We start from the raw sequence: 26,110 nt of genomic DNA on the forward strand, positions 1-26,110 counted from the left end.
TCCTTACACTTTGAGGTGGGATGGATGTCCACAGATTCGCATCACCATCAAAATGGCTAATCTTCTTCTAGAATATAAATCTCGCATGTATTTAATGTATGTTTGTATGTCTGCCTAGGCAACGGATTTTCACGAGATCGGTATCGTTTTGAAGCTCGACTCTTTGGATGACAAATATTGAAAAAAATGGCTGAAGTAGGAAATTTTCGACAGGGAGGGGTCGCTTTTTTTTTTCTTTTTTTTTTTTTTTTTTTCGCCGATATTTTCGAAAGTCATCCTCTTTTTGATTGACTAGCCTTAATTTAAACCTTTGCTATTTCTGGTCTGTCGATCGAAGCATTGGCAAAGACGTCACATTTTTTTTTTTTTTTTTTTTTCCACATTCTTTTCCTCCTTCACAATATGGGTTCTTCTCAACACATACCTCCAAACACCCAGGCAACGCCGGGCACCCAGGCTAGTCTAATATATAACAGGTAAAATGTGTGTGTGTCTCGCAAAAACTTTCGACAGAGGCGACAGATCCTGATGAGATCAGTATCGTTTCAAAGCTCGACACTTAGGACGACAGATATCGAAAAATTGACCAAAAACATTAATTCCTACACCCTAAACTCGACTGTTTTGTACAAAGAGGGGTTACTTTTTAGTCGACATTTTGGCAAGTCATAATTTTCTTTCCGATTGACTATGCTTAATTTCAACACTCTCCACTTCCAGTCGGGCCATAGAGACCTCAGCTAAAACGTCACATTTTTTTTCACTTTCTTTTCCGTTTTCGCATTACGGGTTAGAGCCTGCCTACTACAACATTTTTTTTTCTCTCCACCCAAACTGCCTACAGAAACATGTAACAGAACGTGTATAAGCATGTGGGGAAAATACCAGCAAGAGCTGTAAGATAGCTGATTGCGAAAATATTAGCAGCAGCAGCAGCAGCCGAAAAGAAGCACATATGCAAATTAGGAAGTGTCTGTGGGCTTGTGTCGGAAGAAAAAAGAAAAAAAGTCTCCATGTGGGCGGACGAGAGAAAGAAAAGTGTGCGCCAAAGAAGATGGACGTCTAATGTCAAAGGGAGAAATAGCTGTGAAGGAGCAGAAAGAAAATTAAACCAGATAAGATGGACGTGTGGTGTCAAGAGACTTTTAAGCTGGTGTGGAGACGGCAGGGTTTTGTTAATCTCATGGCAGACAAAATGAACAGTTAGAAAAAACAATTTTTCCTTTGTTTGTACCTTTGCGTCAGTACCCACGTTACAGAGGGAGCATATATTTGCTAGCTAAAATACATAGGAAAAATGCCTTACAGAAACAAACTTTGATTAACTCGGATTTAGCATATTAATAAATACTAGCAGAACCCCGGAAAATTCGACGGTAGTTGAAAATTTTTTAAACACATAAATAAAATGAATAAAATAAAAATCAAATAAATAGCATCGAATTTAAAATAATATATTCCTTCGCAATACAGGTTTGAGCCTGCCTGCCTACTATCTCAGTACATAATATTAGTACAAAATAGACTTCGTGGCTTAGTGGGGGATGCCCTTTTCTCTACCCTGCAACCTCTCTCCCACAGAAAAGACGTTGCGAGCCTATCCTTGTTTTATCATTATTTCCATGGCAGGTGCTCGTCTGAACTCCAATCTCTGGTCCCCCCTCGCCAATCTTTCACGAAAAACACCTATCTAGCTGAATCCACTGTGAAAAATTTCCCCCACTCTATATCTGTGCCTAAATCAAAACGTGGATTCCATGAACAAAGCTTCTTTCTTAGAACTGCACGCCTGTGGAACTCTGTTCCGTCTGCCTGCTTCCCACCGGACTACAACTTGGATGTCTTCAAGTCCAATGTTAACAAATTCCTAATGAACCGCCCCCTTAAGTAAACACTTCATCAAATCTCCACACTAACGTAATGTACTTGCAATAACCCTTATCCCTGAGTGGCTTCCGGGCCTTGATAAGTGGTGATCACTGTAAAAAAAAAAAAAAAAAATTTTTTCATTTTTAAAGCTAAAAAGAATTTATTTTTTTTAAATTTAGATTTTTTTTTTCAATGAAAATTCAACACACAACATCTTTTTGTTTTTGTTTTCTGAATAATTTTTTTATATAAATTATAAAGGAACAGATGTCCATCCACTCGCATTTTTTTTGTAAATTTTTAAAAGAAACTGTAATAAAGAAAAAGTCTTAGTCGCCTCTCAACATGACTTTTGTTTTTAAATTATAAAATAAAATAGCCAGTTGAATGTACTCGCAAAAATGTAAAAAAAAAAGACATCAGCAGATCCCATATGCAGCAATTTAACAGACGAGTGATTTATACAAAAAGTAGAATTAACTTTTAAAAATTGAATAATTAAACGGAAACATTAGGTGCTGTATTATATCGTGTATTTAAATGAAAAATATGCTGCCGAAGTCCACACACACCCACACACACTCTCTCTCTCTATCTCTATCTCTATTTTTGAAAATGTACACTTTGCAGATATTTTCTATTCTGAAACCATAAACAGACAGCTGTTTTTTAATGTTTGGAGAGGAAATGATTTTATTGAATTTTACCTGACAAAAAGCGACTATAAAGAAAGGTAATTCGTTTGTCATTAATTAATGTTTGTGATGATGGTTTATTTTATTTTTTATTTTATTTTTTTTTTTTTTTATCATTTTTATTTTGTGACACTGGGTGTACAGACAAGTAAATTATAAATATATACATATCGCATAAGGCACTCACCCAAAACTTGTAGCGTTGTGGTGTCTGTTGAGACAGGAGACAGCCATGTCTATAGGTATTTGACTTGAATAAGAAAATAATCACCAGAGTTTAAAGGAAAATGCCAATATATTTATTTAACTTGAATAAGAACACAGGAATGCAAACATATGAGTTGAGTTACTTGTTCGGCAGGCATAATATGATTCAAGTTGATATTGAGTTTATTCCCGCTCCTCGTTACCATGGTGATAACTAGAAGAGAGAATACTAGTTCGTCTGCATAAAAGTCTCAACTCGAACTGCTTTGTATTTGCCCAGGAAATCATAGGTGTCCTGTGTGCATTTCAGTGATAGGCGATTTGCATATGTATCAATACGCCAACCGAATTACAACTCAACATAACGTAGGATATTGCACATACATATAAACAAAATAAATCTGTTACAAAGTTAATACTAGTTGCATATACCCCGGCGTTGCCAGGTTGAAACATATTGGTGGGCAGAGGGTTTAGTCTCATACTATATGAGACATATTGAATATATTAACTTTTTACAATTTTCCTGAAAGTGGATCACATGCTGGTTTTATGGTAGCAGAAATTTTCGTCTATGAAAATTAAACGGGGGGGGTAGCTTAAAGAGGAAATAACTCTCACAGCTATAATAAATAAACTTACTTCCGTTTTAAAAGGCAACTGATGTAGTGTGATAATAATTGGAATTAAATTACTGAATATTTTGGCATATCAATGGACCAGAGGTCATCTCGTCAGCATCAGACAAGGCCAAACTATTTGCAAAGAACTTTGCAGCTAATTCTACCCTATGCGACGAAGGTCATCAACTCCCCATATTTCCTCCTATAACACAGAACACGCTAGGTAACATACAAATATCTGTGCATGAGGTCGCCAAGCTAATACAGAACCTTGATTCCAGTAAAGCAACTGGCTCTGACGGCATTCCAATTATAGTGTTAAAAAAGCTTCAACCAGAACTTGCTCCCATACTTACGAAACTGTTTAAGCGCTGCCTTAAAGAGAAGTGCTTTCCGACTCCCTGGAAAACCTCATCAGTTTGCCCTGTATTTAAGAATTCAGGTGATAAGTCATCTCCCTCTCAGTACAAACCAATAAATCTCCTGTGTCATGAGTAAGTTGCTGGAATTCATATTAAATAGAGAAATAGTCAACCACCTCAGCAGAAACAACCTTTTTAGTGACACGCAATATGGTTTCCGTTCTGCAAGATCTACAGCAGATGTGCTAACGGTTATATCTCACAGGATTAGTGAATCTCTTGACAAAGGCTTCCTTTCTAGGGCAATTGCTCTTGACATATCAAAGGCCTTCAACAAGGTATAGCATAAGGGTCTACTTCACAAGATTTCCAGCTACGGTATAACTGGAAATGTTTTCTCAATCATTAAATCATTTATCTCTAATAGGCTCATAAGAGTTGTGGTCGATGGACAAAAATCAGAGGCCTGCAGTATTAATGCTGGAGTCCCTCAAGGGTCAATCCTGGGCCCAACTCTCTTCCTGATCTACATCAATGACCTCCCTAAACACATACTTAAATCATTCGTTGACATCTATGCTGATGACACGACCATCTACGGCAACACATCAAAGGCTGTAAATGACAAAGTTCTCTCTGATTCTCTCTCCTCTGATCTCGAGCGCATGGTTCAGTGGGGGAAGACGTGGCTGGTTACCTTTAATACATCTAAAACCAAACTCCTATCCTTACATCATCAATGCTCTGATCCCCACCTGGCATCAATTGGGATGGATGGCTCTCATCTGGGAGAGGCCTCGTGTTTTGACAAGCTTCTGGGTTTGACCTTTACTCCTGATCTGAAATGGAACACGTACATCAAGTCTGTTGCCAAGGTCGCTGGAAAGATGGTGGGATCCTTCTACCGCTCCAGAAGATATCTCACTACTCATGCAATTCTCTATCTATATAAAAGCCAAGTACGTCCAAGGATGGAATACTGCTGCCACATCTGGGCAGGAGCTGCTAAAAACAGCCTATCCTGCCTTGACAGAGTACAAAATAGACTTCGTGGCTTAGTGGGGGATGCCCTTTTCTCTACCCTGCAACCTCTCTCCCACAGAAGAGACGTTGCGAGCCTATCCTTGTTTTATCGTTATTTCCATGGCAAGTGCTCGTCTGAACTCCAATCTCTGGTCCCCTCTCGCCAATCTTTCACGAAAAACACCTGTCTAGCTGAATCCACTGTGAAAAATTTCCCCCACTCTTTATCTGTGCCTAAATCAAAACGTGGATTCCATGAACAAAGCTTCTTTCTTAGAACTGCACGCCTGTGGGACTCTGTTCCGTCTGCCTGCTTCTCACCTGACTACAACTTGGATGTCTTCAAGTCCAACGTTAACAAATTCCTAATGAACCGCCCTTTAAGTAAACACTTCATCAAATCTCCACACTAACGTAATGTACTTGCAATAACCCTTATCCCTGAGTGGCTTCTGGGCATGTATAAGTGGTGACCATCGTGTAAAAAAAAATATATATATATATATATATATAAGACGACCTTTAAAAAAAAAATTATCTTTTAAAAACCAATATTTCATAACATACTGGATGTTGCAATCTGTAACCTAGGTTAAACAAACATGGTTTTGTGATTTAGCAGTCATCTTATACAACCGATATATGATAAATTTATTGAAATTTACTCCAATTTTGTACCTCGTCTTATCTGAAGGTCGCCTTATACGCCGAAATATACGGTAAATGAAAAATAATTTAAATAAATCAATTTTAAATAATATTTCAGAATAGAACAATGAAGACAATTTTATTATCACAAATAATTAATAACACGGAGCTAATTATTAAAATAGATTTTCTTTAATGTAATATGCAAATGAGGTTACTACTTGGATGTAGATTTCTTTTGAATAAAAAGTATATATGAAAATCATGCTTAAATAGAAATGTGTAAAAGTCCGTTTTTGGTCCCCCGACAAAAGGAGGGTGGACCTGTAAATTCACTCTTGTCTGTTCATCCGTTCATCTGTCCGCACTTTTATCAATAATTACGCCTTGGAATTTGTTGAAATTTTGCACAAACATTAAGCATGATATGAGTAAAAAAAGTAACAGTGCTTTTTGGGTTAAAATGGCTAAAATTGACACTTTTATGCTTATTAAAAAACATTGATACCTTGGATTTTTATTTTCTCCAAAGTTGTAACTGATTTAATTTTGTTTGTCTATACTTTGCGATAACTCTTGGGTGTGCCCAGGGTCTCTTTTAGGGCTAATAAAAACACTCCATTTTGGGGACTATTTTACCATATTTGTCCAAAATTTTATGTCTATTTATTTCTCAGTTTTGCATGATGCTGAACTTAAATTTAAATATGTAAAGGCCTTGTGGACTTTTGGGGTTAAATAGGGAGTGTGAGGGGTGGGGGTCAAATGATGGACTTAGTCATTTCTTTTTTTTGCATGATGCAGAACTCATACTTACATATGTTAAGGCCTAAAACTGCACCGTTTGTTCATTTTCACCAGGATTTGACGTCCCCTGGGGACTTTTGGGGGCGAAATGGGAGATTTGTAAATGGAATTAGTCATAGTTATTGATAAGTGAGGACAGACAAACGGACAAGGGTGAATTTACAGGTCCACCCTCAATTTCTCGGGGGGGAGGCGGGCAATAATGAATTCAAAATCATAAATTGATAAAATAAGATATTTTATATATTTTTAAAATCGGCATAGATATGAAAACACAGATTGTTTAATTTTCTTAAAATCCTTGTAAAACAAGAAAATAAAAAAAATCAAGGTTAAGGAAGCTCGAGTCGATAATTTAAGGACAGTCAATTATCCACAGGTTTGAAAAACTAATGAAAACTTCCCTCACTCAATCACACAAATTGCATTTCATCAAGTTATTGATAAGAATCAGTGTTTTGTTTCCATTGTGGAAAGAAAGTTCAGTGCGAAAAGTTAGGAATATCTATATATTAATACTATAGTACCTTTTAACCTGTGTACATACGTCATAGTTTCCAGAGTATAAATTATTCGATTGGCAGATCCTATTTATTAAAAAAGAGGATAGAAGATAACATACTATGAACGTGAAATTAGTATATAGATGTGCTAATTTAATGTTTGTAGTATGTTATCACAGTCTATTTTTAATAAATAGGATCTCCCGATCACCGAAGACTCCATGTAAAAAATAAATAAATAAATAAAATAAATAAAAATGACTTTTTTGGATTGTAAAATATACCTTCTTGGTCTTCTAAATAGGATCTAAGCTAAGTATCTGTTCTGTCTCAAGATGGCGTTTCCATTTGCCCTGTCGTCCATACAATGGAAATATGTCACAGACTCCTATAAATTGGCGGCCCTGTTGGTGGGGCATTAGAATACACCGACTGCCTCCCTGCAGAGGGTAAAAGTCCCTCAATGGGGGTCTTGGATATGACCTTAAACTATATCCAGTGGTGAGGCCCCAGCTTGTGGGCTTTGGGGAGTGTGGAGCCACCCTTTAATTACCATTGCTCCCAGGTCCACTCTGACCCGGAGTGGTAGTACCTGTTAGGGTCCCAACTATGGGTTAAATAGAAACCGATTTGAAAACAACAAATATATTCTATTAAAAATTTTTTCTTCAAAATCTTTGGATTCGGCATTAAATAACCCGAAAAGGGTTGATATGCCGTAAAACAAAAACAACCAACCTATAAATTGGAGAGTAACCATAATAACCAAATATATTCCGACACTACATTAATCAGATTATGTAGATAAATATTTTAACAGTTGTAACAAAAGGGCCTGAACGTCCACAGAATGGCCAGCATGAAAAATGCCGTTGTGGAATTTCCACAGGCCCCATTAATTAAAATTAAGTCTGTACATTTGTTTTTGATGAGCAGACGACAATGAATTTTTGTGCATTAGTGTCAGAGTACATATGCTTGTGAGTGCGTTTCAGTTGAGAAACGCTTTTTTAATGCACAACGAAGAGGGGGTGGGCGAATGAAGCTGGCAAAGACTCAATGTTAGATCTGACGTGAAATTGGGCTCGAACATTTTTGTACATTTGAGGTGGATCAAAGCGGCAAATTTGATAAATTCAAAAATGTATCTGATTGGCTGAAAATATTTTAATGTTTTTTTACTAGTGGAAGGGGGTGGGGGCTTGCCTGGTCATAAAATACACTTAAATATATTTTAATTTATATAGAATTCGTATGAATATTCAGGTTGAGAAATGTCTTCTCTCTCTCTCTCTCTCTCTCTCTCATCTTTTATCTAGATTTGAAATTTAGTATATAAGGTATTCAGATATGTGGAAACCTTTTTAATCGGTTTTCATCCAAAAAAAGGGTTAAGGAGTCAAAATTGAAAAATTGGTAGGTAGTGATTATCGGATTTTCATCTGTTTGTCAACTGTTTCACGAATACACATGTGCGAATCGTTCACATGCCGGCTTACTTATGTTAAGAATAAGTTGGTTTGAAAACACTTTAAAGATCGTATCAAGCTAGTCTAAGGTTATCGTACTTAACTCATTGTCTTTAGGTTTTGGTTTAGATCTCAGCTCGAGTATTTTGGGTTTGGGGGGGGGTTACTTACAAAAAATAAACTGTTTAGAAGAAATATAATACGTACATGAACATGTCTCAGTTTCTGTATGAATTAAAATATATTTATGAGTATTTTACGACCGGGCCACGACGACCGGCCTGCTAGTATATATATATATATATATATATATATATATATATATATATTAGTACTGATTTCTAAATTTTTTTTTTTTTTTTTTTTAAATGACTTCGGTGCCATCAGCTAGAATCGAAACCAAAACAGACGCATTCCTTATCATTTGAGCTATTGAGACATAGATAAGAAAAATTCTAAATTAAACCACTTCAACATATGAATGAATTTGCACATGCGCAAAAGTAATAGAAATATGTTGACAAGTTGAAATGAACATGTTGCATTTCAACTTTCCAACACATTTCTGTCCGCGTTATTAATCCATCCAAACAAAGAGTTTACTCGTTTTAAACCATCTTTGGTTTATGATAGCTTTTTCTTGTTATTCTTAGTACTATTTGATTTGTAGTTTAAAAGTTCATCGGTTAAATATTTTCAACACAATCACGTACACATACATACATCTACTGTTTTATTTATTTACTAGCAGTACACGTCGTTGACTTGGTTTAAAAACAGCCTACAGAAAATGGACTCTGATTTATTAAAGTATGATAGGTTATGAAAAGGAAGGGTTGTGAAGAGATAGCTTCGAATTTGGGGGTATCAAAACCAAAGCAAAATATGATGAAAGTAAAAATAAAATAGATAAACCCCATAATTTATAATACCATACCTGTTCACACTGAAACACTTATCACAATATTCTGTGGATCTATATTTAAAAAAACTTTGTTAAACTTTGCAATATATTTCCATTCTATGGAGGTCAGGCACGAACGAACACCCCATAATTTTATTATACCATATTTCTTCAAACTGAAACATAATTATCAAAGTATACTTACGCAGATAGGTATGAAAAGTCTTTATTAAAGTTTGTGCCTGTTTCCATTCTATGGAGGCCAGGTGCGAACACAGACCCCACAATTTTATTATACCATCCCCTATTTAAGTTAAAACATACTTATCAAAGTATTCTTATGTACATCTATATCAAAAACACTTGTAAACGGTTTTTTTTTTTTTTTTTTAATTTTTAAATTTTTTTTTTCCATACTTTATGGACCAGGTGCGAACGCAGACCCCACAATTTTAATGAACCACCGTTCTGCCAGATCAAACATGCCCATTCCTATGTCTCGATACATCTATCATTATATATAATCAGTTTTTTAAAATAGTCAATCATATAGGAGCCTATTCATGACCAGACACACACACACACATTCAGTTTTATATTATAGATATATTAATACCGTAGTACCATTAACGTAACGGTTTTCAGATTATAAATTATGATCGGGAGATCCTATTTATTAAAAGACTATAAAAGGTGATAACATACTACGAACATGAAATTTGTATATAGATACGCTAATTTAATACTTGTACCACTTTTATCCTCCTTTTTAATAAATAATATCTCCCGATCACCGAAGACACAATGTAAAAAAAAAAAAAAAAAAAAAAAATGTTGCTTTTGGGTCATATGTGAAATTTGTCTTCTGACAATGACCCAAGAGTAGAATTTGTTCTGTCTAAAAATGGTGTCATGATATCGTGGGGTTTCCATTCGCACAGGGCACTCATACAATGGAAATAAGTCACAGACTCCTATAAGGAAATTGGAGATAAACCGTAATAACCAGATATATTCTGACACTACATTAACCAGATTACTTAGATAAATACTTTTACAGTTTTAACAAAAGGGCTACAACTTTGCCTTTTGGCCAAGATCAAAGTGAAAAATTAGGAGTTAAGTAGGTCGTCCCCCAGTATGAAAGAGTGAATGCGGTATTATGGTGAGAGAAGATACTAGCTGGGAGAAACTTTTGATTTTGTTTAGTTTTGGAGTGACAAGGATGACCAACGACACACACAATCCCTCCTTTTGAGTTGGCCATGTGCCTAAGTTTTTTGTTCATTGTTGATTTTCACTGTATTTTTAACATGAATAAAGGATTTAATATCTCAAAGTGTAGTATCTGTTCTTCAGATGCTGCACTTACATTTCTTGTTCTCTTTCGGTGGAGGAGCAATCCTTCACGACTGAGACAATTTTTTTATTTTTGTACCTTTTCTCCACGTTAAAAAAACGACCCTGGTGTCTAACTCTGTCCCGTGGGGAGGCATTGTAAATAGGTACAATAATATTGCCAAGTCCCCATTCACGCTGAACGTCCAGGGAATGCCCAGCAGCAATATATTACGTATGAAAGATGCCACTCTGAAATTTCCACAGGTCGCGCTAGTATAGATTAATTCAGACGAGTGAATCCGTTGGGCTGTATGCACAGAAACGATTTTAAGCATTTTAATTTTGGGCATTGAAGTGTAAGCTTTATCGTTCACTACACGTCCATAACAATAATTTACTGTGACGGTATGAATGGAGTGTTAGGATATAGCCTTTTTAGTGAGTCGACCGTGTCTGTACGCATTTGTATTTGAATAAGCAAGTCACAAAAGCAGTCTACACAGAAGTTTGAAAAATAGCTGGTGGAACTTGTTTATGAGAATGAGCAATGATGTCCTAATCGCCTTTGTATCAATACACCTACCTATATCGACCAAATCACAACTCGACATAGCGCAGGATATTGCATGTAAACAAAATAGATCTTTCTTGCAACTGTTTCTGGTGCTATCAGATCAGGATGTCTGAAGATATCGGCTATTGACACACAAAAGATTAACATGTCATAGCCTAGTGGGGGATGCCCTTTTCTCTTCCTTGCGACCTCTTTCCCACAGACGAGATGTTGCGAGCCTGTCTCTGCTTCATCAGTATTTTTATTGGCAAGTGCTCGTCTGAGCTCCAATCTATTGTCTCCCCTCACTAAACACCAAACTTTCACAAAAAACATTTCTATCTGAAACCACACTTTATTTGTGCCTAAACCTAACCGTAGATTCCATGAACAAAACTTCTTTCTTAGAACTTCCCGCCTGTGTGGAACTCTCTTCTGTTTCCTTGTTTTTCAGCTGACTACAGTATGGTTATCTTCAAGTCCAATGTAAACAAGTTCTTGATGAACCATTGCCTTAAGTAATCTAATTTACCAAATTTCCACTACTAAAGATTAATACGATATTGTCCCATTAACTATTGTACACTCATTAACCATTATCCTCGAGTGGCGTCTACGCCTTAAGTGGTAACTCCTTTTGTAAAAAAAAAAAACAACTTTAGTTTACAGCATATCAACACTTTTCAGGTCATTTAATGCAAAATCCAGTAATTTGGTGGAAAAAATAATTTATGCTTGTATTTCTTTATATTTTCAAAGATTTATTCATGGTGTTTGGTTTCACCTTACCAGATTAAACGTTAAATAATCCGAAAAGGGTTGATATATTGTAAAACAAAACAACCAAACCAAATATCATGAACAAATATTTGAGAATATGAAGAACTACAAGCATAAAACCTTTTTTTCCCCCCCCCAAAAAAAAATACTGGATTCTGGAAAGGGTTCATATGAAATAAAATAAAACCATCCAAATCATGTAACTATTGCATGTATAAATAATGTTTTTTTTTTTTTTTGTTTTTTTTTCTTTGCTTTATTTTCAGGGAATAAATGGGAGAAATATTTGGATTTAATTGAAGAAGCCAATAAGAAATACAAGCCGTGTCAACAGGATAACTGCAGCTGCCATGAAGGGTTGGTAGCCATTTTAAAATCAAATTTTGTTTTTAGTTTAATTTTAATGCTCTTCTGCTTCTCATAAATTTGGTTCTTTCGCTCTGAAAACTTTCTCGCGCCTGAAGCTATCCTCTCTCTCCATGGAAATGGCTGAAGCAGTTTACAACCTCCAAATTACTTTATTTCATACCAGCTGTACCCTGGCATGCGTTGCTGTGGCTCGAAGAAACGATGTTAAACTGCCGAAGGAAGAGGAAAACTGGAAAGAGAGAAGAAATAAAGTAAAAGATGGAAAGATTGTGTAAACGGAAACAGAGGAAAGAAAAAAATAAATAAATAAATAAAAAAGTAAAAAGAAACGATCTTAAACGAAAGATGAAAAACAGAAAGAGAGAAGAAATTAATTTGGATAAAAAAAATAAAATAAAAAAAATCAAAAGAAACGATGTTAAAATTGTCGAAGGACACGAAATGAAACGGAATGGAGTATTATAAGTTTTATTTCAATAAAAGAAAATGTAAAGTTTTTTGGATTTTTTTTTTTTTTTGTTTGGATTTTTAACCAACGTAAAAGTAAGCATGGTGCGTTTCACTTAAATTGCAGTCCAGTTTTTATAAAAACCTTAACCAGTGTTCGTTCGGAATTGTCTCCTGTGAACGGTCACGGATGGTGTAAATGGGTGGCGGTGGAAGTATGAATTTATTAGAGAGATGACTTTACTACTTCCAATGATCGTAACCGGTTTTAGCAGTGAACTCTCACCAGATAAAATATAGGAAGCTCTGATCAGTGACGTAGTGGATAGGTAATCTGCCTATAACACACCTCAGATATCGTGATGCAGTTTGTGCATAGTACATCTGCATAAAATGTCTAGATTTTCAATCCTATTAAGGTTAAACTCGGAGGGGAAAAAATGAGTTCATTTTATTTATATAGATAGAAGAAGATAGAAAGAATAGATAGAAGAAGGTAGAAGATAGATAGATAGAAAAAAAATGAGTTCATTTTATTTATATAGAAGATAGATAGAAGAGAAGAAGATATATTTTTAAGAGAGGAGGATGGAATCTGAAGTCGATCCCGAAAATGGCTGAAGCAGTTTACAATCACAAAATTGCTTTATTTCATATATTTTTAAGAGTGGCAAAGAGAATACGAAGTCAGTCCTGGAAATGGCTGAAGCAGTTTATGATCTCAAAATCACTTTATTTCATATATATTTTAAAGAGTGGGAGAAGAATGTGGAGTAGGTTCCGGAAATGGTTGAAGCACTTACGATCTCAAAATTACTTTGTTACTTTATTTTCAAGAAAGGAGGGAGGGGGGGTCAGTCCCGGAAATGGCTGAAATAGTTTACGATGTCATAATTACTTTATTTCATATATATTTTTAAGAGTGTGGGTGGGGGGAATATAGTCTGTCCTCAAAATAGCCAAAGAAGTTTACTATCTAAAAATTATTGTATTTCATAAATTTGGGTTGGTGATTCTCTGTCCAATTTGATGATTATTGATAAGGTGAGTTAAAAAAAAACATGTATTTTACATTTAGATTTTTATAAATTTAAAACTTAATGTGCTTTCCTTTGTTCTTTACTAGCAGGGGTACCTGGTGTTGCACGGGCCATACAAAACAAAATTTTTTTTAATGAAGTTGCGTTTGACAACACTTGCTAAATGATTTTTATTTTAATTTAATTATTTTTACTGTGCAATAATTTATATCAGTTCGTAAAAAAATAAATCCACTGATGTCGGCAACTGCTACAAATTCGCAATAAGGGGATGTGAGCACAAAAAAAGTATTAAGTGGTTATGATTTCAACAAATAAATATTTAATAGTAATTGGATCTGTAAATCAACCCTCAGCTAAATACTTTTTTTTCTTCTTTTTTTTTTCTTTTTTTTTGCAAAGAGTTCATTTTTTTTCTCCATTTCATGAAAAGTTTTTTGGGTTTTTTTTTTTTTTTATGACTAGTTTCCATATAATGCTGTTTCAATTAATGCCAGTATCAGCAAATTCATAGCTTCATTATAATATTCATTTGCTAATATCTTCCTTCTTATGAGAAGAACGCATTTCTTTGAAACTCTGTAGATTAAGAAAATTTCAATATATTTTATTTGAGTATCTGTTGATATACACAACATGCTAGGCTTCACCCTAAATGAATCCAGAAACAGATGTCATCAATCAGCACACATAACTGATGCAGATTACACAGACGATATTGCTTTGTTCGCGAACAGCACTGCTGATGTACAAACACTGTTACGTAAGCTAGAAAAGTCTGCAAATGACATTGGTCTCCACATAAATGCGGATAAGACAAAGTTTATGACTTTCAATGTGAAGGGAGAGATCAGGGCTTTGTTTGGATCAACACTGAAAGAAGTCGCTGAGTTTACGTATCTGGGCAGCAACATAGTTTCCACAGAGAGAGATATCGGAATTCGCATCTCAAAAGCATGGACCGCATTGGATGGGCTACATTCAGTATGGACTTCGAGACTGGCTGATAAACTGAAAAGGCAGTTCTTCAGGGTAGTGGTAGAGTCTGTCCTTGTTTACGGTGCTACAACCTGGACACTCACCAAAAGATCGGAAAGAAAACTAGACGGCACATACACCCGTATGCTAAGAACAATATTAAATATATCTTGGCAAAATCATCCCACGAAGCAGCAACTTTATGGCAATCTACCTGTCATATCTAATACCATCAGAGAAAGACGCATTCGATTTGCCGGTCCTTGTCTGAGGAGCAAGCATGAATTGGTGATGGACTCCATGACAAGGACGCGCAAGCAGAGGACGATCTAGATCCACGTACATCCAACAAATAGCACACGATGCCAACTGTGAACCTGAAGATCTGCGGCAACTGATGGAAGACAGGAAACTCTGGAGAGGAAGAGTCACATTGGTCTGGGCAAGGAGCCCGTCATGATCCTGCCAAGCAATAAATTCATGTAAAATATAATTTTACAGTCTTAAATTTGTATTCTTATATATATATATATATATATATATATATATATATATATATATATATATATATATATATATATATATATATATCTCATTCAAACACAGTAGTATTTGAATATATGGTTAAGTGGTAGTTTTAGTCATTTAGAACTTCACGGCTCATTTTTTTTGACCAAATTTCAAACAATTATTTACATTATTTATAGATCACCTATTTTCACTAAAACAAAAATTATAATTTTCTAGTATTCAAAATCGTAAAAATATATAAGGTGAGCAACGTTTTATATGACTGGATTCCATACCAACCACGTCGCTTCAGTGACTACTGTTATTACTAATTCGCTTATGAACGGGAGATAATTGGAGGGATTTTATTGAAAGCAGACGAGTGCCATGCATTGTTATGTGTTTATGGGGACGAAAAATAAGACAGAAATTAAATAAAGAACAAGTGAATTTATTGGAAGCCTGGAAAAATCATGGATTACAATAGAAAACTGTGAGTATGAAAAGTAATATGGTTAAGTTTAAACATGGAAAAATAAAAGACTAGTTGTTAAAATCGGAAAAGTTGCAGCATTAAGAATTTTTTTTAAAAATTCAATTTATAATATATAATCAATTCTTAATGCTGCAATATTTTAAGTTATAAATTTATTATATTTTTTACTAGAATATCTTGTCCTTTTCTTTTCCAGTTGTAACAACTAGTCCTTTACTTTTTCATGTTTAAGCTTAACATATTACTTTTCGTGCTCGCATTTTTCTGTTGAAATATACATATATGAATAAATTTTTTATTGTTTACTTTGTTTTTAAATATTTAATTTTATTTATTTATTTATTTATTTTTTTTAATCTCCAGAGTTATTGAGAATGACCTCCGAGTGTGGGAGCATGAAAAGGTCATCACTCGAGAGCAGGTTGCAAAAGCAAAACGAATGGGCGTCTTTTACCAAATAATCAACCATGAATTGTACAGGGACAGCAACTGCATGTTTCCATCCAGGTGAGTTGGAATTATTTTGCGGTGTTAGCACCTAATTTTTTATTTTCTGGAAATCGCTCCAGACAAGACATAAAACCACTTGATGTTAGGAGCTAAAATTAAAAAAAAAAAATTTTTTTTGAACATCACTCTTGGAATGTGAGGACTAAAAGACAAAATAAGGCAAGCAATAATTACGCAGCCGCCGAAAGTAAACTCAAGATCTATTATAGATGTTCCATATTTATATCGGGTTTGTATTACTGTACACATAGATTCGAAAAAGTTGTCAAAAAACAAATATATAACAAATAAATGTTATCAAAGGCAAGATAAGTTACTTTTCTACCAAACTGGATATATTTTTCGTGTTTTTATTCAATGTAACATGTTTATTCAGCTCGAAAACCATACAGTGTTTACCGATGTATTGGAACATTCAAGATGGCGTCTTGTTCTCTCTTTAACACGGTAAGTGTGGGAAAAGATGTTATAAATAAAAAATCGGATAAAATACTGTTAAAAACTCGCTCAATATATGTTACCGTGACATAGGTTGACATATATTCGGCGGGTTTTTAATAGTATTTTGTATAGTTTTTTATTTATAACACCTTTTTCCATACTTACGGTGTTAAAGAGGGTGTGAGACGCCATCTTGAATTTTCGAATACATCGGTAAATACTGTATGTTTTTCGAGCTGAATAAATATGTTACATTGAATAAAAACACAAAAAATATATCCAGTTTGGCAAAAAAGTAACTTATCTTGCCTTTGATAACATTTATTTGTTATATATTTGTTTTTTGACAACTTTTTCGAATCTATGTGTACAGTAATACAAACCCCAATAACCTTTATCCCTGAGTGGCTTCCGGGCCTTGATAAGTGGTGATCACCTTGTAAATTATTATTTGTATTCTTAACGTTTCCAAATTTTTGAGATGAGGACTGATTTGATTCGTCTGACTACTGTTATTTTGACAACATTTTGGTCGATGTAACCTCCAACCTTCTTCAAGCGTATTTTGTCAAACCTCTGGAATCTGCAAGGACCCGTGACATAGTGAATAAAGACTAGCTACAGCCACTATATACGATCCCCCCTCTCTATCTGTGCCTAAATCTAAACACAGATTTCATGAACAAAGTTTCTTTCCCAGAACCCACCTGTTGAACACTGTTCTGCTGGCCTGCTTCCCAGTTGAATACAACATGGTGGCCTTCAAAGCCAATGTAAACAAGTTCCTGTTAAGCCATCCCAATAAATAATCAAATTCTACCCAATTTACACCATTAACGATTACTACACCACTACTTTACATTCATTAACTCTTATCCTCAAGTGGCCTTCGGGCCTTGATAAGTGGTGACTCTCAAGTAAAATAATAATAAAAAAAAGTGTTTGGTAAGATTTAAAAAAAAAAAAAAGGTACTTGGTAAAATTCAGTTACAAATTTACACTCTTCTGGAGATTGAAGGTTCAATCCTTCATGCAGATGGCACTCAAAAATATAAAATTATGAATTTCTTAAAACTTCTACTCAATCATTGCTGAGGAAATGAGACTATGCTACCTTCGTAGATTAAATAAAGTGTTCCATTTGAAATTCTGTGCAGATTCTTGAGTTTGACAAGATATATGATATGGGAAAAAAATCTAAAATATCGATCTGAATAAAACAGCGAAATGGTATTATAAGGGTATTATTCGGAATACTGTTCTCATCTTGAGTTTTATTTTCACAACGTTTCGATCTATGTAACCTTCGGTCTTCTTCACGTGTATCTTTTCGAACTTGGGAATCTTTCTATTGATATCAGAAATCTGCACATAGTTTTGAATGGAATCTTTTAATTTATAAGGGTATCATGCTATTGGGAATCTGCGTATAGTTTTTAATGGGATCTTTTCTTGGTCCCCCCCCTCCCCCCCAACGAAGGAGGGATCGGACCTAGTAGTTTACTCTCATTCGTTTGTTTGCACTTTTCTCAATACCTACACCTTGGATTTTTTTTTTTTTTTTTTTAAATTTTGAACAAACATTAGTCATGGTGAAAGTAAATTTTTTTGCCAGAACAGATTTCCTGGGATAACTCTGGTTGCCTACCTAGAGGGCATTATAAGGGTAGAATTGACCCCCAAATCGTTTGTCCATTCATTTGTTTTCACTTTTCTCAATAACCACACCTTGGATTTTTTTAAAAAATTTGAACACACATTAGTCAGGGTGAAAATAAATTTTTCACTCATGGAGGGCAATCTCGCATGCTTGACGTTTAATTTATGGGGGTAGCATGCTTTCGTTCTGTTGGCCATAACTGGGTAGAAGTCCTAAATAATTTGCAATCTTGAGTCTCAACTGCTCTGAGGATTGAACCTTCAACCTCAAGAGGAGGAATTTTATCAATTACTTTATCCACTACGCCATGGGTCCTTGCAAGGTAAAGTGGATAAAGTACTGGGGCGACACTCAAAAATACAATTGCAAATTACTTAGGACTTCTACTCTGTCGTGGCTGACAGAACAAGAACATGCTACCTCTGTGGATTAAATAAAGGGTTCTGTACAGATTCCAGAGTTTGACAAAAAGATTTTAGAGTACAACAAGATATACCTGAAGAAGGTCGTGGGTTACATCGACCAAAAAGTTGTGCAAATAACACCAAAGAATTCAAATATGAAAAATCCATATCTTTTATCATCGTCGTCATGATGGCGGGTCATTCCGTCAGCGTTTCTCAACCTATAGATCCCACAAAATCTCCATTAGCTAGTGCACTTATGACTTTTTGTTTAATTTTACAAACGTTGGACGTGTGGGCATGTGTTGGGTAGCTTTTAGGAATTGACTTCCAAACTAATTTATCTCTGCCCAGGTCTTAATGTATCCCCTTTTTCTCTCGAGTCGATCCTTAACAGTTTCCATGCTTTCAAAGTTTTACTTCACTTGGCCTAGCCGATGCGACCAGATCAGGCTGCCTGAAGATATTGGCTTCCTGAGATGATGGCCCTGTCGGTGGGGCATTAGAATACACTGACTCCCCCCCCCCCCTGCAGAGGGTAAAAGTCCCTCAATGGGAGTCCTGGATATGACCTTAAACTATATCCAGTGGTGAGGCCCAGCTTGTGGGCTTTGGGGAGTGTGGAGCCACCCTTTAATTACCATTGCTCCCAGGTCCACTCTGACCTGGAGTGATAGTACCTGTTAGGGTTCCAACTATGGGTTAAATAGAAACCGACTTGAAAACAACAAATATATTCTATCAAAAATTTTTTTCTTCAAAATCTGTGGATTCGGCATTAAATAACCCGAAAAGGGTTGATATGCCGTAAAACAAAAGCAATCAACCAATCCTGAGACGAAATGCACATTAACATTGATGCTTTTTGTTTTTTCTACTTCCTTTTGCAAAACTTAATTATGTTCTGCAAAAACAACAATCCACCTTTTTTGTCTCTTTTTCTTTCTTTCCATTTCCCATTTCTCTTTCTATCTCCTCCCACTTCCTGACTGGTTTCCTAACTTAAAATGTACCAAGCATTAATACTGTAACCCTTTTTCCCTCTCCAATTGCTAAACTCATTCATGTTCTGCAAGGCAGAGTACAAAAACGATAAAATCCACTATAAAACAACCAAACCCAGCACTACAAACTAGCGATTGAAGATGCAACATGAATACTATTTCCAAAATAATTGGATTCGGCATTAAATAACCTGAAAAGGGGTTGATATGTTGTAAAACAACCAAACCAAATCACTTGTCCTAAAAAGCCGCACTAATGAGACACTTATACATGTTGGTAGTCTGGCCATCTTCAGTGCCGCCCAAGCGATAGCATCACACTTTCCTTTCTTCCCCGTGTTTGAGGGTTGGAAGTTCTGCCATGTCGATCAAGTCCAATGTTCATTCGATACCACTCTCGATCCATTGCTTGTTCCAGTTTGAGGCCGGTGCTCTTTAAATCCTCATTGCTGCAGCTAGTCCATTTTTTCCTTGGGCGGCTTCTAGGATAGGAGCCAGGGATGACGATGTTGCACATAATTATAATCCAGGAAGGTGAACTGGACCTGCTACCTCGACTTTTCTAGTCCTGGGTATTAGACATCCAGTCATGAGGTCCCATTTTGGGGATGCAAAGAAATGTGGTGTTGTCCTTAGTTATGATTGCTCTCGGGTTCACTTTGTCCCAATGTGGTAATATCTGTTAGGGCATATGGTGCTAGCATGTCAGGATGTCTGAACAAAAATGCAACCACCATTGATGTTATTGTTATTTTTTTGTTTGTTTTTTTTTCTCTTTGGAAATTCATGCTCTGCAAGGTCAAAAACAAAAACAATTTTCCTCAGCAACAAAACAGCCAAACTAAACACCATAAATAAATATTTGAAGAATAAAAATATTTTTCCAAAATTACTGGATCCGGTATTAAATGACCCATTGGGGTTGATATGACTTAAAACAAAAGCAACTAATCGACTTTTACTAATATAAAAACTCCATTCTTTTCAATGTGACCATACCAAAGAGGTTTCCTTTTTAGTTCACCTTATTTTCACATCTTTTTTTAGTGAGATTCTTGGCGTTCGATCGAAGTGACCAGGAGATGTTTCTTTTCCTTCTTCTTATTTCGTTTTTAACAAGCAATTTTTTTCTTTCTTTTGAGCCATAGTCATAAAACGTTAGCAATAGACAGAGGCTTTTAAGTTAATTAGGGAATGCATAAAACTCAGGAACATCACGATAGTTAGACAATACAGAACTCTGAAAACGCGGCAATAATGCATGTTCATTCACACAGTTCTGAGGCAGCCCGTTTTGCAGAACACAATGCAAAGGAGATTACCAATACATCTTTGAGCAAATATTTGATCTGATTATGCAGAGGTTCTAATGTGAATATATTTTGCCACAGGTTTGGTCTGTTCAGCCACAGCACAGGGCAGTATTTAAGCATTGTGGTGAGGCAAGAAACATAAGATAATCTTTAGGCATCAGACACAACTGTTACATTCTGGCTAAAAATTCCACCCAAAAACTGATTAAAAAGCTTGCTGCATGTCTGAAGACCCTTTATGTAAAATTTCAAATGTTTAGACCAAAAATTGGCTGAGTAATTTGCTAGACCACAGAGGTCAATTTTCTTTTTAACTTTGACCCCAATTTTGAGCCCTTAACATTCATTATTTTGGGCTCAAATTAAAACGTTTGATTCATGTCAACCTACATCTAAAATTTCAAGTGTTTCGACCCAAAATTGGCAGAAGAGTTTGTTAGTTTTCAAAGGTCAAATCATTGAACTTTGACCGCTTGACACCCACATTTTTGGCCGAAAACTGATTAAAAAGATTTTCCCAAATTTCAATACCCCTTATGTCAAATATCGAGTCTGTAGACTGAAAATTAACAGAGTAGTTTGGTAGGGAAATGTACACATACACGCACAGACACACAGACAATTTCACTTTTACAGATGCATATAATGGTTGTATAATTTGGTTTCCTAGATGAAGATCCACTGAAATCCGTGTGATTATTAAAGAGTGCTCAATCGAGGACAGAACAGGTATATAGTCTGTTTATTACACAAACATTATTGGTTTCAGTGTCACTTTTTTTTTCTAGGTCTGATGAGGGGATCTCTCTAACTTGAGATTCTACTGAAACATGTATTCACATATGTAACTAGTAATGTTTGTATAATAAACATACTATATATATCCTGATATATACTAGTGGATGAATGGCTAACATAATTAGCTAGTATGAGAAATAGTGTATTATGATAATTAGTTGGCAAACACCAGCTCTACTTCACTTGGCCTAGGGGTTGAACTTCATGGTGCTAGCTACACTGATGAGACACTTATCTATATTGATGGGTGGCAACCTTCAGAGCCCTACCCAAGCGATAGTGTCACACTTCCTTCTCTTTCCCATGTTTGAGGATTGGAAGTTCTTTTTTTCCCTCTGGTCCCACATGATGCCACATCTGTTGGATCTTGTATCACTTTGAATCTGTCCTCCTTTTCCCTTTGTGGATCAGGAAGTCCTAGTGTGCTTATCAATGATGCATTCATCGGTATGCTGACCAAACAACTCAACATGTTGCATAGGTGACAGACAATGCTGGGAAAATAGTAGATGTATTGCATACATGCAAATTCGGGATCCGGGCAAAGCCAGATGCTAAATCAGATTCTGCGCGATGATGTCAAGCTTACATTCCGATCTAAGAATTAGGGTCATAGAACAATGGGACGGCATGGATTGGAATTGCCAAAAAATGCAAAGCAATAAAATAGATATTCTGATTTATGTCAAAATAAACTTTTGTCAAAATAAATGAACAGTCAAATTCCGATGTAAGACCTAAAAAAACAAAGGTAGTCAGGGGAGAGAGAGCGACTTGACAGTAGTGACATTTCTACCGTCCCACCGACACCACTCCATCAAACCCACATACCAACAAAACACTCTCTTGTCATATGCTATCAGTGAAATGTAAATAAACTTTGTTGATTTAACAAGTTGTTTATTTGGTTTCAAAAGCTACAGCTGAAAAAATATCAGTGTTTATATACTATGGACATGCATTTGTTAAAAGTGCAACCAATAAATTATATATTACAAACCACAGGATATTACAAGTGCATATAAACAAAATAGATTTCTTGTACAACTGCTACAAATTGCATGCTAATTAAATAGACATTGATTCCTTGTTTTACTTGAATTTTTTCACTGGCTGGACAGAGAATTGCTAGTCTTTCTCTGCTCTATTATTTTCATGAAAGATGATCAATTGAGTTCCAATCTGTTTTCTTCATGTAAGACATTTTAGGGATTTTTTTTAGGCTTGGAGAACATTTTTAAGGTTCTAATTTGAGGAAAAAAATTCCAAGTCTCTATCAGCTGCACCACAGGCCCCGTAGGGCGATCAAGGTTGGATTTTTGGATCTTATAAATCCACTTTTATTTATTATCTGATCTTCCATGGTCGGGTTCGTACCGAATGGTATATATATTATTCCTTAATTGGAATTCTTTATTGAGATGAGTATTATTTATATTAATTTATTTATTGCGGACTATTATCCTCATCTTTATTAGTTGTTGTTTCACGACGTGGCAAGACAACAACTATGGAAAGACAGTAATTGCTGAGAATGCAGTTAGGCGATTTTGAGTTCCTATCCCGTCGCAGTTACCATCTGACGAAGGCCAGAGGAATAGTTGGCCGAGACGTTGTGAAACAACAACTAATAAAGATGAGGATAAAAGTCCGCAATAAATAAATTAATAAATAATACTCATCTCAATAATGAATTCCAATTAAATAATATATCATTCGGTACGGAACCGACCATGGAAGATCAGATAATAAATAAACGTGGATTTATAAGATCAAAAAATCCAACTTTGATCGCCCTTCAGGTCCCGTGGCGCAGTTGATAGACGTTGAATCGCTACGGTTCCAAGTGAGAATTGCCTGAAGATAGCGGTTTCAATCCTACCCACAACTGGCCAAGGGCTTACTTGGCCAAAATATGGTGAGACAACAACTATGGAAGGCAGTAATTGCTGAGAATGCAGTTAGGAGATTCAGAGTTCCTATCCTGTCGCGGGGGAAACGTTTTGAAACAACTAAGATAAGGATAATAGTCTGCAATAAATTTAGCTGCCTATCTGTTCTGATCATTACTAATCCTGCGGTCCTCTCTCGCTTTCCAGATGCAGTGGTATTGAGCACTTCATTTTGAAAATTATCGACGATCTTCCGGACATGGAATTGGCCATAAACGTCCATGATTATCCACAGGCAACAAAATTCAAGGATCCACTTCCGGTATTTTCTTTCAGTAAAATAGTAAGTTTTATTTTCTAACTTATGAAGAAATCAAAATGCATTCTGGTAGATTTAATTCTGTAACTATTTTTGTAAATAGAATTTTAGAACCATTTGTAACGCATCACTCAGTAAGTCCCAGATTCGACATATGGCACCGCCTATAAAAAAAATTTGTACGTTTTCCCTTTTCTTAGTATTCTTGAATGGAATATTTTTCTTGTAACAGGAAAAAAAAATAAAAATAAAAAAACAATAGAAAATAAATTGGTGCAAGTTCAAATAACCTTAATTCAAAAAAAAAACATGCTTATGATGTACATACCAATCATGTAAGGAAACTTACATATTCCAAAAATCACATAAACTGAGTAGTTTTTATATATACAGTAGAACCCTGGGATACGGTAGCCCTAAGTTAAGTTTTTTTTTTTTGGGGGGGGGGTGTTACAATGTGGAATATGATGTTTTTCCAGCCCCCGATTACAGTATTTACCAGAGTAAGTACTGTAAAATATTACAGTCTTATTCATAATTATTTATACACATGTATATATTATTATATACTGTGGTGTATTTTTTACTAATTTTTAATGCCGTATCCCGGGGTTCTATGTATGTATGTGTGTGTGTATATATATATATATATATATATATATATATATATATATATATATATATATATATATATAGTGGTGCCAAAAAGAAAGTCCACGCTTGACATTTTTTCAAAAACCGCGAATTTAAGCTAAATTGAATGTAACTGTTTAAACAACCTATACCTCATTTGATTCACTTTTTATTCCTCTATAATTTTACATGTTCATATTTGACTTTTAGCAGGGTCACGGAAGGGAGTTCCAAAGTCTAGCGGTTCTGGGGAAGAAACTACTGGGGTAGATGGCTCTCTTACATCTAGGGATCTCTACTGTGAAGAGGTGGGATTTAGCTGCTTGTCGGGTCTAGAGCCGCTAGTGCTGGTAGCAGCAGCATGAAAAATTAGGTCCTGAACTGTCCTCTAAACTTCAGCCTCTGTCCCATCGACGAAATATAGCATCCCTCTGCCTGTTCTACAAGTACTTTAACGGTGAATGCTCTGAAGAACTGCAAGCACTTGTACCCCCTCAACGTAAATACCCTCGACAGACCCGACTTTGGAATTCCCTTCCGGGTTCCTGCTTCCCCAACTGTACTGACATGCAGAAGTGCAAGTGTAATGTGAACCGACATCTTGCTGCCCAACTCCCCACATAGTACCCCTGTAGCTTATGTCCCTGATAGTAGCCCCCTGCATCAGAGTGGCAATGTGCCTTGTTTGGGGTGAAAATGTAATTAAAAAAAAAAAAAAAAATTGGGCCAGTGTAATAAGTGATGTCGCAACAGAGAGAAAGAAAATGCACCAAGGGCTGAAGAAGAAATTGCATGCCTGATGAACGTTTGGCCTATGATGGTGAGAGACTTTTAACTACACGGCAGACAACAGAAACTAAGAGAATGTGTTTTTCCGTTCAAAATGTTTGGCCAGCTGATTCATTTCACAATCAACAAACTCTGAAGATATCATTTGTTCGTTTTCTGTTATTCAAAATGTTTAATTTTCGAAATTCTTTTCAGGCCAGTGATAATTGGGATATCATGTACCCAGCTTGGACATTCTGGGAAGGTGGTCCAGCAGTGTGGCCAATTTACCCAACCGGACTGGGGAGGTGGGACCAGCAGCGGAAGATTATTTCAACGTAAGTAATTTTTTTTGCATAAGAACATTTTGCCTCCCCTTGAAAGGGAGTATAATCAACAGTAAAATGTATGATGCATTTTTCTTTCTGTCCCTCTCTATGACCATAAACTATATCCAGTGGTGAGGCCCCAGCTTGCGGGCTTTGGGGAGTGTGGAGCCACCCTTTAATTGCTATTGCTCCTAGGTCCACTCTGACCCGGAGTGGTAGTACCTGTTAGGGTCCCAACTGTAGGTTAAATAGAAACCGACTTGAAAACAAATATATTCTATTAAAAAAATTTTTCTTCAAAATCTTTGGATTCGGCATTAAATAACCTGAAAAGGGTTGATATGCCGTAAAGCAAAAAAAAAAAAAAAAAACAACCAATGTCCCTCTCTATATATCTATCCTCCCCCTCTCTCTT

The 26,110-nt window shown here is 35.7% G+C and overlaps 1 protein-coding gene across 1 annotated transcript in view; it reads left to right on the forward strand.

The window, feature by feature from the left end:
- The window catches only part of LOC145265373 (protein O-glucosyltransferase 1-like), a 63,168-nt gene that overhangs the window by 22,358 nt on the left and 14,700 nt on the right, over positions 1-26,110 (forward strand). The window contains exons 2-5 of the mRNA XM_080121159.1: positions 12,051-12,141; positions 15,988-16,131; positions 23,854-23,989; positions 25,583-25,704. Coding sequence (XP_079977285.1) covers positions 12,051-12,141; positions 15,988-16,131; positions 23,854-23,989; positions 25,583-25,704 — 493 coding nt within the window. The remainder of the gene's footprint in view (positions 1-12,050; positions 12,142-15,987; positions 16,132-23,853; positions 23,990-25,582; positions 25,705-26,110) is intronic.

The sequence above is a fragment of the Euprymna scolopes genome, chromosome 40, assembly GCF_053919585.1.
Source record: "Euprymna scolopes isolate OS-2025 chromosome 40, ASM5391958v1, whole genome shotgun sequence".
NCBI lineage: Eukaryota > Metazoa > Mollusca > Cephalopoda > Sepiida > Sepiolidae > Euprymna > Euprymna scolopes.